The sequence below is a fragment of the Lynx rufus genome, unplaced genomic scaffold (assembly GCF_022079265.1).
Source record: "Lynx rufus isolate CCGP_SWC_20201006 ecotype Redwood Valley unplaced genomic scaffold, mLynRuf1.p SCAF_7, whole genome shotgun sequence".
In the NCBI taxonomy this organism is placed as follows: domain Eukaryota; kingdom Metazoa; phylum Chordata; class Mammalia; order Carnivora; family Felidae; genus Lynx; species Lynx rufus.
This window is the reverse complement of record NW_025814889.1, coordinates 34,838,156-34,857,298: the sequence shown is the minus strand read 5'-3', so window position 1 is coordinate 34,857,298 and position 19,143 is coordinate 34,838,156. Positions and strand designations below refer to the sequence as shown.

At 46.1% G+C, this 19,143-nt stretch overlaps 1 protein-coding gene across 8 annotated transcripts in view; it reads right to left on the bottom strand.

Moving 5' to 3' along the window:
- Positions 1-18,521, bottom strand: part of ADA2 (adenosine deaminase 2) — a 57,196-nt gene extending 38,675 nt beyond the window's left edge. For 6 of the 8 annotated variants that reach the window (XR_006959725.1, XR_006959723.1, XR_006959726.1 and 3 more), the window contains exons 1-5: positions 18,446-18,521; positions 14,821-15,188; positions 12,282-12,507; positions 10,682-10,892; positions 479-606 (exon numbers count right to left, since the gene is read on the bottom strand). Coding sequence is in view for 4 of the 8 variants with exons in the window: in XM_047065228.1 (XP_046921184.1) it covers positions 479-606; positions 10,682-10,892; positions 12,282-12,507; positions 14,821-15,142 (887 nt within the window). In the remaining 4 variants the exon portion in view is untranslated. Of the gene's footprint in view, positions 1-478; positions 607-2,912; positions 3,010-10,681; positions 10,893-12,281; positions 12,508-14,820; positions 15,189-18,445 lie in introns of those variants that run through there. The other 2 variants (XM_047065230.1, XM_047065231.1) reach the window with 2 other exon arrangements.
- Between the last annotated feature and the right edge of the window lie 622 nt (positions 18,522-19,143).

Below are 19,143 nucleotides of genomic sequence, written 5' to 3'. Positions count from 1 at the left end.
GGTCACACATCCACACACAGACTCTGAGATAGCTGTCACTCAGGGCTGGGTCACCAATCAAGGCCAACTACACAGCCAGGGACAGCACATGGTTGACATGAAGCAGAACCCCACCAGCCAACTGAAACAAAGAAATAGGCCAGTTATCTGAACATACTGGCAAAAACATACCCATAACTGAATCACCCAGGCCGACATGAGGTCAAGGCCTAGAATTATTTGGAAAATTGCCACACTTCTTCATTTCAGTCTGGTTGTGAAGACTCGAACTAGAAGTGACTTCAGAGATAGATTTTTGCTCTCATGCAGGAACATGCATGCCAAAGCCATGGCTCTTTGGCATGGAGGGTGGGTCTCAGAAGCTGGCCTCCCAGCCTCCCTCTTTCTCCCTTTCTCCTCCCCTTCCCTTCCAAGTCTAGTAGCTCTGCCTGCATCCTGTTCTCCCAAATCCTGCAGCTTCAGCCATGTTCTCTCTCACCTGTGATCCGAATAAATGATTTTGATTCCAATAAACCCAGGATGCTTTTCTGCAAACATACAAGCCACTTCTCTGTAAGTCTTCACTGACCACTCTTGGCTATGGACAGTCCCGTTCAGTTCATACACCTGAGAGGGAAGCATGGTCCTGGTCAGACATCAGAGGTGAGCAAAACTTCATTCCCATTGCCAATAATCTCTAAATCTCTACAATTTCCTTGTCCAGTGCCTTCAACAGCTTCTGACACTTATCAGAAGTCCTAGTCATGTCTGGAATAATGCTCTTGAATACCACAAAGCTGGGGTGTCTGCCTGTCTCATTCATTGCTGGGTCCTTACATCTGTAACAGTGCCTGGCACATGGTAGGTGCTCAAAAGGTATTTGTGTAAAGAATGAAGAACAGGTCAGCTGGGGAGAGGACAGCCAAAAAGAGGAGACCAAGGACCTACTTTATCTTCCCATTCTCCCACTCTTAGGTGGGATGTCCCCTCAGGTGGACATGGTTAGGGGCAGAGTGAGAAGAGCCAGGATTGGACCGTGGGTAAGACAAAGTAGAAAGACACAGTGGAGAGGACAGGGGTATAAAGAAGTCCCCTCCAAAGTGCCCACTTGGCAGGTTGGGCCACACCAAGCCCATGGTGACAGGTTGGAGGGGGTTGGAGCAATGACATGGCCCCTGCCGCTCCCTCTGCCCTCTCCTGTCACTGGGTCAGCTCTCACCCCTGCACAAATTGGCAGGTCAGGATTCAGGACAGGATGCGGGGTTTTCCAAAGAGGTTGTGGGGCAAAGGAGGATGGGAAGAAATAATATGCAGAAGGTATTTCCACGAACATCAATTAAAAACGCGCAGTGTACAAGGAACCAGGCTAGGCATTGGAAGGGGTAAACAAATGTGAGTGAGACAAGATGCCTGCCCCTAAGGAGTTTCTAATTTAGTGCAGACAGACTCTATTCCTTTTTTTAATACAAAGAGGAAGAATTAAGTGCTAAATAGAGGTTTATGGGATCTCAGAGGAAAAAGGTCTCCTTTTAACTGGATAGGATCAGAGAAGTTTTTCAGGGGACATGGCGGTGAGGTCGGACTTGGAAAGGCAAGGGGGATTTGATATGCAAGAAACTGAGAAGCCTGCTCTGCAAGCAAGCCAAGCAGCAGCCCCGCTGGTGAAAGCATTGCTAGTGTCCTGGTGTAGGAAGCAATGGTTCCACACAGAGTGAGAGCCCACCAGGGTGCAGGGAGCAGAGGCTGAGAGGCAGAGTGGGAGCCTCGAACTATCTCACCACCTAATGGAGAGGAATCCTTTCTCCTCACTGGGGTCAATTCTTGTATCCTGGCATCCCAGGAGCTGGATGCTCTCCAGGACCCTTTTCTCCTTTCCCACAGGTCCCTTGCCTCACAGCACCCTTGCCAGCCTGGGGCACCTCCACTTTCCCTCTTAGCTGCACCCTGCAGATGCCACCTTCTGTTGCAGGACAGCCTCCTCTTCTCCCCAGACACACAGAGCAGCTTTTTTGTTCTTTCATCTCTGGATTGGGGGGGGGGGGGGTGTCTGTTCTGCTGCCTGGGTTGGGGGAAGTGGGGTAAACAGGCAGCTGTTTCCAGCTCCTTCTCTTGGCCCCTTTGGCCTTGGCTCTTTGGTTTCCTCTGCTGATGCCCCAGGGAAGCCTGGCCTCTCACACAATCTCTGGGCTCAACTCTTGGAAGGTGTATCTTCCCTGATTGCATGGTCTAGGAATGGACAACAGTGCTTACTGAATGTTAAGGCTGCCAGAACTTTCCAGAGGAGAGAATTTTAGGTACCGCTAGCTCAGTATCTAGTATAACCTATTATTATTATTTACTGAAGGGGATCAGACCATGCCACCCTAAAATATGCCACTTTTGCATAATAATTAAAACAATTTTTAATGTTTATTTATTTTTGAGAGAGAGAGACAGTGTGAGCAGGGGAGGGGCAGAGAGAGAGGGAAACACAGAATCCAAAGCAGTCTCCAGGCTCTGAGCTGTCAGCACAGAGCCTGATGTGGGGCTTGAATTCAAGAACTGTGAGATCATGACCTGAGAAGAACTTGGATGTTTAACAGACTGAGCCACCCAGGCGCCCCAGCATAAGAATTATTTTGAGTGGAAGGCAATTAAGCAGCAAACACAGAGATCTTTGCTCTCCTCCTATCTGCCTAAAAGGACATAAACTTCTGTTGGTGCAAGTTCCCCCTTTCATCTCCCACACCAGGAAAACGACCCTTATCATTGGAGACAGAAGGGCAGTTCTGAGATGGGTCTGCACAAACAAACCTTACTAACATAACTCTTATCTTCTATTAGTCTCCCCCATATATTTACTATCCCACAATTTACTGCCCCAGAAACCCAAACCTATTGCCTTGTCATTTCTCCACAAATTATCGCCACTTGTTAAAACAGTGTATAAGTACCTGTTCTACCCACTTCTTTGGGTCTTCACTTTTTTCTACAAAGGTCTCCATGCACATAAAAATTAAATATTAACATCAAATAAAATGTGTATGCCTTTTCTCCTGTTAATATGGCTTTTGCCAGTTTAACTTGCAGGCCCCAAAAACAGAACCTTAAGAGAGTAAAGAAAAAGTTATTTTTGTTCTTTCCTACTTCATCAGATATTTTTTATTAAAATTTTTTTTTAATGTTTATTCATTTTTTGAGAGAGAGAGAGTGCACAAGTGGGGAAGAGGCAGAGAGAGAGGGAGACACAGAATCCAAAGCAGGCTCCAGGCTCTGAGCTGTCAGCACAGAACCTGATGTGGGGCTCAAACTCACGAACTGCAAGATCATTACCTGAGCCAAAGTCAGATGCTCAAAGGCTCAACCAATGGAGCAACCCAGGCGCCCCTTCACCAGAGATTTTTAAAAAGAGAATTCTTCCTGTCACTGATCAAGGCTTCAACAGACTTCCAGGCACTCTGTTAGAATCTTCAAATCTTTGATGCTGAAAAAGCTTATATGCTGTACCCCAGCAGTTCCCAAAGTGTGGTCAGGGAGCCCCTGTGGGTCTCCTAGACTTTTACAGGCAATCTGCAAAATCAAAAACTCTCCTCATAAAAATTTTAAGATTTAAATTTAAGATTTGTCTTTTACATTCTCATTCTCTCCTGAATATGCAGAATTTTCCAGAGGTTGCATCATGTGTGACAATATTAGTCTGACAAATAATGGATTGTGTGCTTATGTAGACTTGTGTTTTGGAAAGTTCTCAGTTTTAATCTCTAATGAAGGCTATATTATACAAGATATAGTAGATAATATCCACATAAACAAAAACTTTTTGGGATCCTCCAAAATTTTTGAGTGTAAAAGTTTGAGAACAATTGCATTAACCCATCCCAGAACTGATACCTGAAGCTGTCTTGGCCTTACCCAGCTGATTTGCAGAAGGGAAGAACATAATTCTCCACTGTGCCTTGACTGCTGTGTCATTACTGAGTCATGTGCCCACACAGCCCATCTGGATTGCAGGCCACTGAGGGCAGGATCCAGGTCATCTGGGTCTTCCCACCTTCCCTCCTTTAGCACCAGAGAAGGAGCTCCATAAATAAGCATTAACTGAGGAAGAGCACTGTCCACTTGGAGTTTCAAAACTACTCAGCCCCAGGCAGCATGTTTTGGAGAATTGATAAATAGATGGATGTTGGAGGGGTGGTAGTGCCAGCAGAACAGAAGGGAGACAAAAGAACCTTTTAGAAAAATCAACCAGTGACAATTCTGTTTACAAGAAGATCTTTGGCATACTAAACAAGGATGTACAGATATGCAAATGATACAACCAGAGGCTTGGTGGGGGTTTGCCTATGGCAGCAGTTCCAAGCCATCAATTCTATCATTGCAGTACTTATTGCTGGAGAATCTGGGACCCCTGCCTTGCAGGGTTCCAATCCCACTGCTAGTTCCCATAGCATGGAAAGCCACAAAGATGGAATCTGGCTCCTGGGGCGGCAGATACAGAAGCCCCTGGTCTCTTGGTGCCTCAGTAAATCACCACCAGGGCCGCCTGTGCCTTGTGTTCTTGGGCTTCTGGCCTCCAGCCAAGAATCTGCAGGCTTTGTGGAAGCACCTAGGACAGGATCTGAATGTTCAAGAGCACCCCTATTTCAAGGAGCAAGAGACCCTTTTCAGGGGGAGACCTGCAACTCCTCCCGGCCTCACAGCTAGACTGATTAGAACATTGCTGTGAAGCATGGTACTGGAGGAAAGTTCACAGCTGGTTAGGGGATTCTGGGCAGCCTTCTGGGTTTAGGCTCACAGTGGAGATACAATCTGCCCCAGCCAATCATACCTCATAGGATTGTTGCAAGGATCAGATGAGTTAATATTTGTAAAGCACTTAGAAATGATAACTCAGAAAAAAATAAAAAGAATAAAAAAGGAGGAGGGCACCTGGGTGGCTCACTTGGCTAAGCGTCCAACTCTTGATTTGGGCTCAGACAATGATCTCACAGTTCGTGGGTTGGAGCCCCATGAACACTGGGCACAATGGGCTCCACACTGACAGCACAGATCCTGGTTGGGATGCTGTCTCTCTCGAAAGAAAGAAAGAAAGAGAGAAAGGAAGAAAGAAAAGAATTTATAACTATTGTGTACCTGGCTGTCTCAGTTAGAAGAGCATGCTCTTGATATTGGGACTCTTGATATTGGGATCATGAGTTTGAGCCCCTCATTGGGTGTAGAGACTACTTAAATAAATACATAAAAACTTAAAAAAAAACGGAAATGATAACTATTAATAATAATATTATTAGCATCAATCTTATTATCATCACCAGATGTAGAAAAACAACCCTAAATCTGCAGTTATCCTAGAAAGATGAGTTGCTAAAGCACCATTCATTTATTTACCAGCCATTTACTCAGCTACTAGGTGCCAAGCATATGCCCACACTTTCATGTCATCATCTCATTTAATCCTCAAAACTACATTAGGTAGTTCTCATTTTACAGATGAGGATTTTGAGGCTCAGAAAGCTTAAGAAACTGAGTCATACTCCACAGTGGGAGTGAGGGCTGGAGGTCTGCTGAGTTTCAGAATCTTGCTGACCCTGAGTGTCTCCAGTCATCACAGGAGCCCATCTTTCCCTTTCTGTGATAGTGACAGTTAGGGGAGCTCAATGTCTCAGCTCTGGCTGCACTTTAGAACCACCTAGGGAGAGGGAAATGCTTGGGTCTCACCCCAGACTAATTAAATCAGAATCTCTGGGGTAGAACCTCTGGGGTGGTTTGTTTGTTTGTTTGTTTGTTTGTTTTTAACCTCCTCAGGTGATTCTAATGTATAATGTACAGCTGGGGTTAAGATCTACCATTTTGTGGATTTGAAGTAAACAGCATGAATACAGCATAGTAGGATAAATGCTATTATAAAGGAGAGCAGTTAAGAGGGTCCCTCCAGTCTCGATCGTCAGTATTACCAGTTATACCAGTAACACGAAACAGGGGTCACTTCAGCAACAAGCCAGGTGGAATTTTCAGTGGAGGCTCTGCCAAAAATCCAGGAAAAACCTTGGCGGGGGGGGGGGGGGTGGTGGTGGGATGGGTAGAAGTGCCAGTAATGTTTGTTATACAAGTGACAGCATCCAAGAAAACATCTGGGAACAACCATCGTGGGTTCTCTGCCACTGCCTGTCTCTCTCCCAAGACCCCCTGTCAATAAGTACCAGCAGGGCAATCTCCTGTTGATAATCCTCTGGGGTCTTATAAGAGCTCCACTCTGAGGACTGGCCAGGACCCAGTCTGGGCCTCAGATTCTGGCCGTGGGGGAAGGGACTGGAGCCCAGGAGATAAGACCCGCCTAGCAACTGTTGCTAAAGGCAAGTAGCCTTTGTTATCAAGCATTAGTAACACAATAGGAGGCTGAGCAGCCAGGATAGTCCATCAACATCATCCCAGGCCCTGAATTAGCCCCACTAGCAAGAAGGGGGAGGTTGTGCGGCTCAGCAAAAGAATTCCAGTGCAGACGGTTTTTAGTTGTTAATGTGTTGATGGCTCCCCCTACTCTGGCTAATGGGGGGCATTAAGGCATAGACTCTCTATTGCAAGAGGCCTTTGTTCCAGGGTCAGAGCAGAACAAATGGTCACATCCCATCCCCCTCAGCCTCTCCAGAATCCCAAATCCCAGCAGCCTTCCACCTTCTAGGATGGTGGGGGGTGGGCAGAGTGGGAAGAGAGGTTAGGAGCGAGGCAGGGTCCCCAAGTTAAATGTCCTGGAGCCCACTCAGCATGGTAAGGAGAAAATACCCCCGCAGAAAAGGGGGAGCAATGGAGCAGGAAACTGCTCCCTCCAATTGCTCAGCATCTTCCCCTAAATGCTTCTCCATCGGGCTCAAGATGAAAGTCACAGCCCTCAAACCGACCAAGACCAAAACCCTCCACAGTTTCCCCCCTCCCTCATTTTCCCTCCACCCCCTAAGGAGCCCAGGTCTCCTCCAGGATTTGACGGGCTACCTCCCCCATGCCCCACGCTGAGAAAGCTGTTGGAATGGCCCAACAGGAAGCAACCCCCGCCCCTGGCCCCCAGCAGGGGCCAGCAGCACTCTGGGTGAATCATCAGCTCAGCCAATCCTAGGGACTCTCTTTTCCCTACAGAAGGATGAGACTTACAGCAGAATGCCTTCTCTGGGGCTCCTTTTGAGATTAAGCCTGGCTGCCTTAGTGCGCAAGTCCAGCACCCTGGCATCTATCCAGTCACCCAATCAAGTCACCAACGTGATCTTGGTCAAACTCTGGCTTTTCCAAGCCTCAGTTTCCACATCTGTAAAATGCAACCTTGCTATGCACCTCACGTGCTTTGTAAAGGTCAAGGCAAAGAAGGCCTTTTCTCAAAGTGTGGTCTGGGTCAGACCATCTGCATTAGAATCACCGGGAGGAGAGGAAGAGGCTAGTTAATTTTGTAGCTTCCTGGTCCTACCCAAGAGCACAGAATTAGAACCCTGGGAGGTCAGGGTCCAAACACGAATTTTAAAGAGCACCTCTGAATTATTCATATGAACAGCCAAGTTTGAGGACCACAATCAACAAGCATGATTATCACTCTTGGTGCCTCTTGCCAATATAAGATGTGGGGCCAGTCTGAAATATCTCACGATCTGACATAAATAATGAGGCAACAACTGCTCAGTGCTGAATACCCACATGACCAGGAGACAAAGAGGGGACATACGGACTGACACATTCCTGGGAAGGGGGTGAAGGAGGGATTGGCCAACCTACGAACCAGCCTAAGTGGGACCCAGACAGGAGGAGGGGCTTAGATGGGGGGCAGGTGGGGAGTTCATGCTTGCAGACAGAACGATTTCCTAGTCAAAAAACATGGGAATAAATTGTTCCAGGAAGCGCAGTTTCTTTCACCTTACCTAGGCCAGGTCCAGGGCCAGCTCATCTCTTACAGAAATTCTTTTTTTTTTTTTTTTTTTTTTTTTTTTTTGGGACAGAGAGAGACAGAGCATGAACGGGGGAGGGGCAGAGAGAGAGGGAGACACAGAATCGGAAACAGGCTCCAGGCTCCGAGCCATCAGCCCAGAGCCTGACGCGGGGCTCGAACTCACGGACCGCGAGATCGTGACCTGGCTGAAGTCGGACGCTTAACCGACTGCGCCACCCAGGCGCCCCTCTTACAGAAATTCTTAAGAGGTTGTTGGACACTCTCTCTTCCTGGAAAAGGATCATTTGTGTACTCTGCTCCCAAAACCAATGGAAGCTCTACTGAGGGACAAAGGTCAGCCCCATTCCCACTTCCCAAGAACTGTGCTTAAAGCTTTAATTATCAAACAAACGTCAGATCCTGGGGGAGATAGGCACCCTTACTTGAGAGCCAGCTCACCAGGACCCTCCAGGGCCTGGCCTTGAGCTAACCTCAAGGAGGGTATTAACATAACTAAGAGAAAAGGTGGGTCAGTAGGGAGAGTTGAGCCTTGAGGAAGCTTTGTCTCAGAAGAAGGGAAAGGGAGCCCTGACCCACAAACTGGAATTACTGGTTCTTGGGACACGTAAATCCCTCATTAGAAAGTCCTTGAACACTTTAAATCAAACTAGGGGTAGTAAAGTCAGTTTAAGAATCCCACAGAGAATTTTTAAAAATTTTTAGAATGCAAAAATATCACAATCTGTACATTATATTGTTTCCTAGAAAGTTTCATAGATACATGTGAAAACACTGTCTTCAGGATGCCCGGGCGGCTCAGTCTCTCAGTCAGACTGTGAGAACCGTCTTACAGTTCATGGGTTCGAGCCCCGTGTTGGGCTCTGTGCTGACAGCTCAGAGCCTAGAGCCTGCTTTGGATTCTGTGTCTCCCTCTCTGCACCTCCCCTGCTCATGTGTGTTCTCTATCTTTCGCTCTCTCTCAAAAAAAACCAAAAAAACAAAAAAACATTAAAAAAGAAAAAAAAAACACTGTCTTCAATAAAGTCAACTTATTCGAGCACTTTCCACCCTCCCCCCCCCCCCCCCCCGGGAATTCATTGGATTTTTCTCAAGGTTAAGAACACTGTCATGGACTCCCGTAAATTCTCAGAGCTCAGTGACCAGGCTTATGAGGGCTCTGGTTCAACAACACATTTCTGGCTATAATTTGGCTTTAGGAAAGGCTACAATTTGCCTTCAAGGAGAGAACTTACCAATCAAGAAGCTCTAAGTGTCTGGTCTGATTGATTTTTCTCCAAAAAACAGCATTCTGCCTTTCTCGTTTATGTATCTGTCTCTTATGAACTTGCTCAATGTGTGTCAGTCCTCTGGAGCTCTATCACTTCTGACTGTACAAACAATACAATTTCTGAACCTATAAAGACCATGGAATATGGTAACAAAGCCAAAATAATGCCATCCTGAGGGCCTTGCCACAAACTTGAAGGTCAGTCACCAAGGTGTTGACGCGCTCAATAAATATTTCAGTGAATGAGCAGACTAGTTAGGATACAATATAGGGGAGAGCTCTATACAAAGGTTACTTTCCCCAAGCGTCTTAGAATCTTTAACCATCTCCAACGTTTGTGAGGATTCAGAAATCCTTCCCATTCCCACAATACCCAAATCCTTCCCACAAATAGTCCTCAGGGAAGTTCTCTCTAACAGATATCCCAGAGGAATGGTCTGGGAGCATCTGATCGCCTGGGGCTGCTCTCCTGAGTGAGGCCTCCCCTATTGTGGAAGCCATCCTAGTTGTCTCCTACTTTTAGAACAGCTCCTTCTGAGTCCACTTCATGAACTTTCCATCTGATGTCTGTGTGCAGGGCCCCCTTCCAGGCCCACTCCTCCTCTCATCTCGCAGCTTCTGTGGGAACCTCATCCCTTTCACAGTTTTAAAGATTACCTTTCTGCAGACAAATGTCAAACATGTATTTCCAGGCTAGAACCCTCTCTCCTCTGGGTTCCAAAGTCATATATTCAGCAACTTCCTGGACATCTTCATAGGGATGTCTCATAGCACCTCCATTCTACAGGTTTAAAACCATTTCTCCCTTCCCATCCAGCCCCTCCTCTTATATCCCCAATGTCACCATCAATGTCACCACCAGACAACCCAAGTCGAATACCAGCCAGTTGCAGTAGAGTCCTCACCACCAGAGTTAGTCAGTAAAACCTCTAGATTCCTCCTCCAGCACACGAGCTCTTCCTCATCGTTGCTACTGTGCCTGTGGCCTTGTCATCTCATACCTGTGGTCTCCCTACTCTCCCAGCCTCCATCCCCACCTCTTTCACTGGGTGACCCTCGCACAGCAATCCGTTCTCCCCAGGCTACCAGGGTGATCCAATTGCCAGACCCAATAGCTGTCCCAGTACCAAGAACATGATCCTGAGGGACTCTGGGAAGCTAAATTTTGATATGAAAGGAGACAGGGCAAGAAAGGTCCAGGCATGCGGCACTGCTCAGAGCCCAAGGGCAGGAAACGTTGAGCAACTGGGAGGCACTGTGTATCTGGGAGAAGGGGAGAAGGGGAGAAGTGGAGATCATGAGAGAAGATGGGGTAAAAGGGCAGTGAGGGTGAAGGTCATAATTTTGTGGGAGCCAGCCAAGTACAGTTCAGGTTTCCTTGCTCATGGTCATCCCTGGAAGGACACATGTCCCCTTTGAGATGAAGGCAGCATCCAGTCCCTATCCCAATACTGGAATTGGGAGCCTGTGAAGACCTACAAGGTAACATCTGAAAGTCAAGCCAGATCAGAGGAGAGGAGAGGTGGGCTCACCGGGAACAGCATGGCTCTGAGCTCCAGGTAGAGTACATTGTCCTGGTAGAACTCCTCCAGTGCCTGGAAGACATAGTCTCTGAACACTGGTGCATAGTGGACAAGGCCAGAGATTGTGAAGAAGATACTATTAAACTTGGACCAGACAGCATCTTGGTTTGCATAAGCCACCTCAGGGTTCTCGGTCATCAGAGTGAAAGTCTGAAGAAGTCTGCATAAGACATAAAGAGGGTAAATTGAAGAAGTGTGTTTCAAGCCACCACCTTCAGGCATCTGCAGGAGTCTTGCCCACCTCACTTCTCCCACCCAGAAGAAAACCCAGATGCATCACAGTGAGCAGTGATAAAAGGCCAAGGAAAGCACCCCAGGCTTTCTGATGGAGGCCCCCATCCCTGAGACCTGCTTTATGCTCCTCAGGGCACAGCTCAGGTAGGATGTTCCCACCAACCAGGCTGTCTTGCTCCCCTGTGCATGTTTGGCCAGTCTGACCCCATTGCACCCTAGACTAAGCCTCTTCGGGGGGTGTTATGCACTGAATTGTGTCCCCCTAAAACCCGTATGTTGAAATCCTCACCCTCAATGTGACTGTATGTGGAGATAGGTCCTTTATGGTGGTAATTAAGGTTAAGTGAGGTCATTACAGTGGGGCCCAAATAGAATAGGGCTGGTACGAGAGATGCCAGGAGTGTGCACACAGAGGAAAGGCCATGTGAGGACACACAGAGAAGGCGGCTGTCTGGAAGCCAAGGACAAAGGCCTCAGGAGAGACCAAACTTGCCAATATCTTGATCTTATACTTCTAGCTTCCAGACCAGTGAGAAAATAAATTCCCATCGTTTAAGCTACCTACTGTGTAGTATTCTGTTGATGGAAATAACTCTGACTCAGGTTTACATCCCTGAGTAGCCATTTACTAGCTGTGTGGTCTTGGGCAACTTCCTTAACCATACTGAACTTCACATTTCTTACTCATAAAGGGCAATAATCTCAAAAAAGCACTCTGTAGATGGTTCTAGGATTAAAAAACAGTTATTACTTATAATATTACTTTACAAATTTGTTAGGAAGTTGCTTCATCATGTTTTCAAGCTGTTTCACCCACCAATGGACCATCATTATTCCAGGAGCTGGGAACTTTTCCTCTTGCTGGAAATTAAGCATCTAGACAAATTTCATTTGATGCAACAATAGTGTCACTTTTAATACCTTTTGCAGATCAGATTGAATTTTAAATGAACCAGAAAATTACTATTTGAATGCTTTTGTGAAGCAAAGTATCCTGTAAAGTTAAAAGAAAAAGCTTCCTGATATATATATATATATATATATATATATATATATATATATTTTTTTTTTTTTTTTTTTAAGTAGGCTTCTTGCCCAACACAGAGCTCAATGCAAGGCTTGAACTCATGACCTTGAGATCAACACCTGAGCTGAGATCAAGAGTCGAACTAGACGCTTAACTGACTGAGCCATCCAGGTGCCCTGATTTTTTTTAAGGACAGATTTTCATAAATGGGGTTGTACTAAGACATACCTGTACACCACCCACTACCTACGATGAGCATGTGACACATTCTTTCTGAACCACACTCACCTGTTGTCAAACTCAGTGACATTCTGTAGCTCCTTTCGATATTTCTCCAGCAAAACCCACTCCGAACACTCTGCTGGTTTAGGAGTGGGGGGCGCTGGATAAGCAAATTTGAACTTCAAGTACCCGCTTGGGGTGACACAGAAATGGCAGTGGGGCCTGTACGTGACATTTTTCACCAGCCAGTTCATACTCAGGATGCTGAAGTCATGGACGTGTAAGGCAGCCCCTGGAAAGGGAAGGAGGGCAGGGGTAGAAGTGAAGCAAAAGAGGTGAAATCCAGATTCCAGGGCTCAGGGGCTGTGAGGACAGTGCAGATGGACAAGAAGTGAGAATCACAAGGTTGCCTATCTGGCAGAGTTCCCCACAACTGCACATCATGTACCTTTCCCACTCCAGCGCAAAGACTTCCCAGGCCTATGTCTGCCATTATCTCCCCAGGATGGCCACTGCCTGCTTTGCTCTGGTTTAAGAAGGGAGTATCCCTCACTAGTCAGAAGCCATGATGACCTCATTCAAGAGAGGGAGCCCAGGGGAGCCTGGGTGGCTCAGTGGGTTAAGCGTCAGACTTGGGCTCAAGTCATGATCTCACAGTTTGTGGGTTCGAGCCCCACGTTGGGTTCTGTGCTACAGTTCAGAGCCTGGAGTCTGCTTCGGATTCTGTGTCTCCCTCTCTCTCTTTCTCTCTCTGCCCCTACCCCACTCACACTCTGGCTCTCTCTCTCTCAAAAATAAATAAACATTAAAAAGAGAAAGAGAGAGAGAGAGAGAGAGAAGCAGCCCAGGGGCACCTGTGTGGCTCAGTTTGTTAAGTGTCTGATTTTGGCTCAGGTCATGATCTCAGTTTGTGAGATTGAGCCCTGCATCAGCAATTCTGTCAGCGCAGAGTCTGCTTGGGACTCTGTCTCTCTCTCTTTCTGCCTCTCCCCCACACATGAGCTTGAGCTGTGTGTGTGTCTCTCTCTCAAAGTAAATAAATAAACTTTAAAAAGGGGGGGGAGGGATGAGCTTCAGCCCTTGCTCCCACCCTGGTCCTGTTTGCACAACTGTCCTCAGTCCTCTCAGCCTGCTCCCAGTGCCCACGCATTGGCTTTGCATTCCCTGCTTCCAGCCAGTATCTAGGCAGCTTCTGGCCTGCAGGCTTGCCATTGATGCCCTATGCTTCTTTCAGACCTGACACCAATCTAGACTACAGCACTCCTCAAGTCACAGTATACACTGTCCCTCTGCTCTTCCTGCTCTGTCTTAGCACCTGGCCTTGACACGGGCCACTTAGGTGTCACAGCTGTGTGAGCTTTGGCATGTCACCTCTCTAAACCTTATGTCCTCCATCAGGTGGGGATGTGACTTTACCAACTGCACAGTTGTTTCTTTGTTTTTTTAGTCTCCATATTTAACATTAAAATAAAAGAGGTATAGGGGCTCCTGGGTGGCTCAGTCGGTTCAGCGTCAGACTTCGGCTCAGGTCATGATCTCAAGGCTCCTGAGTTTGAGCCCCGCGTCGGGCTCTGTGCTGACAGGTGTGTCTTCCGCTCTCTCTGCCTTCCCCTGCTCATCCTCTGCCTCTCTCTTTCTCTCTCTCTCAAAAATAAACATTTTTAAAAACCCAAAATGTTATAAAATAAGAGGTATAGAAAAGTCCTTGTAAGCTGCAAACTGCTATTTACCTGTGCAGGATGGTAATTATTTTACTTCTCATAGAAGTGTATATATACTATAGACATACACTACTAGAAATGTGTTTATTCAAGAGAAACTTTCACATCATACTCTGGTACCTCAGCCTGAGACGGGGCAGAAGAAGCAGATGTGGGAAAAGCTGTGAAGAAAGCAGTAGTTCCTATGGGCCTAGATACCCGCTTATGGGTGGACACATCAGCTTTGTCAGGAAAGACAGTGATGCCCAGCACCCACTCCCTGCTGTCTGTCTGAGGCAGAGTCCCCTTGGAAGCAGGGCTCTGGGTTTCCAGGGTGAAATGGCAGCCCCCTCAGACCGCCCCCTTCCTAGTCTGTGAAGCAAGAACAAAGGTGCAGAGTAGCCAAGTGGGGTTCTTGCTGCTCCATTTATTTATTAATTTATATTAAAATTTTTTTAATGTTTATTTATTTTTGAGAGAGAGAGCACAAGAGGGGGCAGGAGGCGGGGGGGGGTGAGGGGGGGGAGGAAGACACAGAGAGGGGAGGGGCGGAGAGAAAGGGAGACACAGAATCCAAAGCAGCCTCCAGGCTCTGTCAGCACAGAGCCCAATGTGGGGCTTGAACTCATGAGCTGTGAGATCATGACCTTAGCCAAAGTCAGACGCTTAATCAACTGAGCCACCTAGGTGCCCCTACTATTATTTTTTTAAGTAGGCTCCACACCCATTGTGGGGCTTGAACTCCTGACCCTCAGAACAAGAGTCACATGCTCTACCAACTGAGCCAACCAGGCACCCCTCACTGCTCCATTTAGAACAATAACAGCTCCAATAACAACACTAGCTCCAAGTTTAGTTCTCCCTACCTTCCCAGCACCCCCAAACCACCATCTCCAAACCTCTACCTTTTGGCATCTTCTTCAGGATATTAAACACCTCACTTTTCTCAATGAGAGTCTTGGCCCGGAAAAAGTGCATGCTGGGAGGGAACTTCTGGGTCCTCATCGCCTGTGTCACCTCAGCCTTTTTGAGGGCCATGAGCCTCTCATTGGCTAGCTCCTCCTGTTCGGTCAGCACCAGCTGCCCCCCCAGCTGCATCATCTTCTCTCTCATCAACAGCTGGTTCCATGCTTCATCTATGGATATGGCTGAGCAGAAAAAAGGCATCGCCACGGCCAGAAGCAGGGAGAGCAGGGCTGGCCACCCAGATGGGCCATCCACAGGCATTGGGATGCCTGGAAGAGGAAATTGCTCAGATGGAAACCTGACAGGACTAAAGAAGGGAGTAGGTCAGCAAAAATGTGCAGATTTAAACGTCAAACTCTGATTTTCCTTCTACCACTCTGTTTTCAGATTACCAGGAGGCAGCATACAGAAGGGTTCTTCTCTGAGACCCCAGAGGAAAGACTTCCAAGTACAGACATGAAGGGGTTTCCCAAATAATAAGTCATCATAAGGCCTTCTTTAAAAAAGTGGACCTTTTCAGTCAGCAAGCCCTGCTCACACGTAGAGGAAGACATTGCAATCAGATTTTTAGTGTTTCACTTTTTTAAAAAATGTTTATTTATTTATTTTGAGAGCCAAAGAATGAACCGTGAGATCATGGCCTGAGCTGAAATCAAGAGTCGTTGCTTCCACCAACTGAGCCACTCAGGCACCCTGAGTGTTTCACTTTTAAATATCACCAGAGAGTAAGAGATCACAAGACATATAAAAAAGCCTCTAACGTGATAAAGGAAGTTAAAAACAAACAAAACAAATAAACAAACAAAACCACACATGTACAGAGAAGGAAGACAAGAGAAGGAAATAAAAGAAAAATTCAAAAGAACCATACTTAATATCCTAAGAAGGATATGAAAAGATATTGTGCCCATAAAACAGTTACCGAGAATTATTATTATTATTTTAATGTTTATTTATTTATTTTGAGAGAGAGTGTTTGAAAGGGGGAGGGACAGAGAGAGAGGGAGAGGGACAGAGAGAGAGGGAGACAAAGGATCAGAAGGCAGGCTCTGTGCTCACAGCAGAGAACCCAATACAGAGCCTGAACTCAGGAACTGTGAGATCATGACCTGAGCCCAAGTTGGACCCAACAGACAGAAACACCCAGGTGCCCCAGCCACAGGGAATTATAAAAAATAAGCAGCATGAGGGGTACCTGGCTGGCTCAGTTGATGGAGCATGCAACTCTTGGTCTCAGAGTCATGAGTTTGAGCCCCATGCTAGGTGTAGATTCCTTAAAAAAAAGAAAAAAAAAAAAAAAGGGACACCTGGGTGGCTCAGTTGGTTAAGTGACCAGTTCTTGGTTTTGGTTCAGGTCATGATCTGACGGTTCATGAACTTGAGCCCCAAGTCAGGCTTTGTGCTGACAGTGCAGAGCCTGCTTGGGAACCTCCCTCCCTCCCTCCCTCCCTCCCTCTCTCTCTCTCTTTTCTCTCTGCCCCTCCCCCCACTTGATCCCCCTCTCTCTCAAAATAAATAAATAAACTTAAAAAAAAATAAGAATAAATTTCAAAATAGGGGCACCTGGGTGGCTCAGTTGGTTGATTTCAGCTCAGGTCATGATCCCAGGGTTGTTGGATGGAGCCCCGTGTCATTAAGATTCTGTCTCTCTCTCTCTCTCTCTCTCCCTCTGCCCCTCTCCCCCTCTTCCTGACTCTCTCTCTCTCTCAAATAAAATAAATTAAATAAACAGAATGAGAAGAGCTTTTAGAAATTAAAAATACAAGAGCTGAAATCTTAAAATTTACTAGCAATATTATAAGATGGAATTGAAGACCATCTTTTAGAAATTAAGATGAAATAAGAGAGAAACAAATGAGACGATTATTGGCTCAGGAAATCCAACACCCAAATAACAGACATATCAGAAGAAAAAAAAAAAAGAAAAAGAAAAAAATAGATTGGAGAAAAAAGTAAATAAGTAATACAAGAAATTAGACCAGAATGTAAGACCTGCATGTCTGGATTGATGAGACTCTCTGGGATCCTATCACAGCACAACAATCACTCAATAGTCACACCATGAGATATCATCTTGCTATTTCAGAACATTAGCATTCAAAGATTCTAAAAGCTTCCTAAAAGCTGCTAGTCCAGGTTGGCAGTGAGCAAGGATTGAACAGCGGAAGGAAAGAAACTCACCTTTAGTGGTCTCCTCCTTCTAGACACTGTTAGCACTTTACCTGCTTATTTATTTGAATTACATTTATGAAATGTGGGGCACCTGGCTGGCTCAGGTAGAGGAGCATGAAACTCCTGATCTCAGGGTCATGAGTTTGAGCCCCATGTTGGGTATAAAGATTACTGAAATAAATAGATATTTTTTTTAAAAAAAGGAATTGTTTCTTCATACTTCATAGTAGGATATGGTATCCTGGAAAGAATCAAGACTATAAATTGGAAGACCTCAGGATCAGTCCCAAATTAGGATGTCTTTAACCATGAGACCTTGGACAAACTGTTTAGTGTCTATGGGTCTCAGTTTTCTCATCTGTGAAAAGGGCAAATTATACTAGATCAGTGGTCCTCAAAGTGTGATACATGTTTCATTAGTGATACATGATATCACTGTTTAGGTTGAATAAAAAAATTTAAAAACAAGTTAATTTAAAGAAAGATATGAAATAAATAGAAATGCAGGGATATGATGAAAATGGAAAGCTTGCTAATCATTGAAATACATTGTCTCCAAGGTCCTTTCCAGGGCTAACATTCAATTATTCAATGGTACATCAGACACCAACAGGGGATTTTAAGAAGGAACTGGACACTATTTACTCTAGTACCACAGCTATGGTAGGGTAGCTACCCGAATCAGAGAGTTGGACTTTTGAGGAACCCCCTCAATTTCATGAAGTCTTTGACTCTGTCTTGAGGCTACAGTGTTTGCCAACAGCTGAAACCTCTAGGACAAGAGAAGAGTGACATTTGTGTCACCATCCCACCCATCTCATGCTGTGTCTTCCAATCAACAGCCCCAGCCCCTTTCCCTCTCTCCTTACTAACACATAACAGAGGCCACTAAGTTCCTAAATCTCCAACTCTGTCCTCTCCAAGGACACCAGAAGTAGCTGTGTGCCCCAACATCTAGCAACTTCTCCTGGCCTGACAGATAAAAGTTTATCTAACACTGGTCCAGGACCAGCCTGCTCAAGCATAAGGAGAAATAATCCCTGTGATAATTACTGCTATGCTTACTTCATCTCTCTCCTCATGAAAAGTTTCTTTTACTTTTAAAAGAGAGTGCATGAAAACTCTATAAAAATAGTTTGCTCCCAGAGTAAGAACGAGGAAACGGACCATGTGCATCTGTGACTCTGAGTGAATGTCCTTGGGCCCACAACCATTTTCAAAAGCCTGTTGTAGAGAAAGGCTATGCACTTCCTCCGCACCGAAAGTCACAAACTCACCTAAGGTAGGGGGCAGGGAGGCTGCTGCCAGGGAAACAAAGCCCGAGTACCCAGCTTCCCAGCTACCTACTGGAACCTCATGAGCTGGACCCCCACCCCAGGGGATCCCAGTTACCTCAGAGCAGCTCCAGAAACTGCAGACTGTTTGCTGAGTCCCCCGACAGCTGTGTCAGAAGCACCAGAAAAGCTCACCATCCTCTTTTCACTTCCTGTTGGGGCAGGTTTCACTTCCTCTCAGCCTCATGTTGCTCGGGTCTCCAAAGAGAGGCAAGGAAGATAGTCTGGCAGAGCTGAGGCAACAAGTAGGCCTGCGTGTATGGGTTTACGTTTGTGTGCGTGTGTGAGCATTTATGCACTTGTGGGGTGATTTATGTGTGTGTTTATATGTGTTCAGGTGCATTTTGTGGCAGGTTTTTGTGTACATCTTTGTGTGTGTGCATGTGTGTGCATGTGGGTTTATGCATGTGGGGATTATGTATATGTTTGGGGGGGCAGTTGTATGCATCTTTGTATGTGTCTATGTGTTTATGTGAGTTTATATGCACGTGTGGGCTTATGTATGTTTTGGGGGAAGATATATGGGTGTTTGTGCGTGAGATGTCATTGTAGGGTCCAGAACATAGCTTAGACAACAAGCGCCACAAAGAGGTACTCCAAAATCTGCTCATAAACTTTGGGCAGTATACCCCTCCTTAAAATGTGACTGTCAATTGTGGGGCAACCCACTAAACAGCGGGTAAAAAAGTAGATATAATAGAAGGTACGTTTTAGGGGGAAAATCAGGGATCTGGAACCACAGCAGTTGAGGAAATA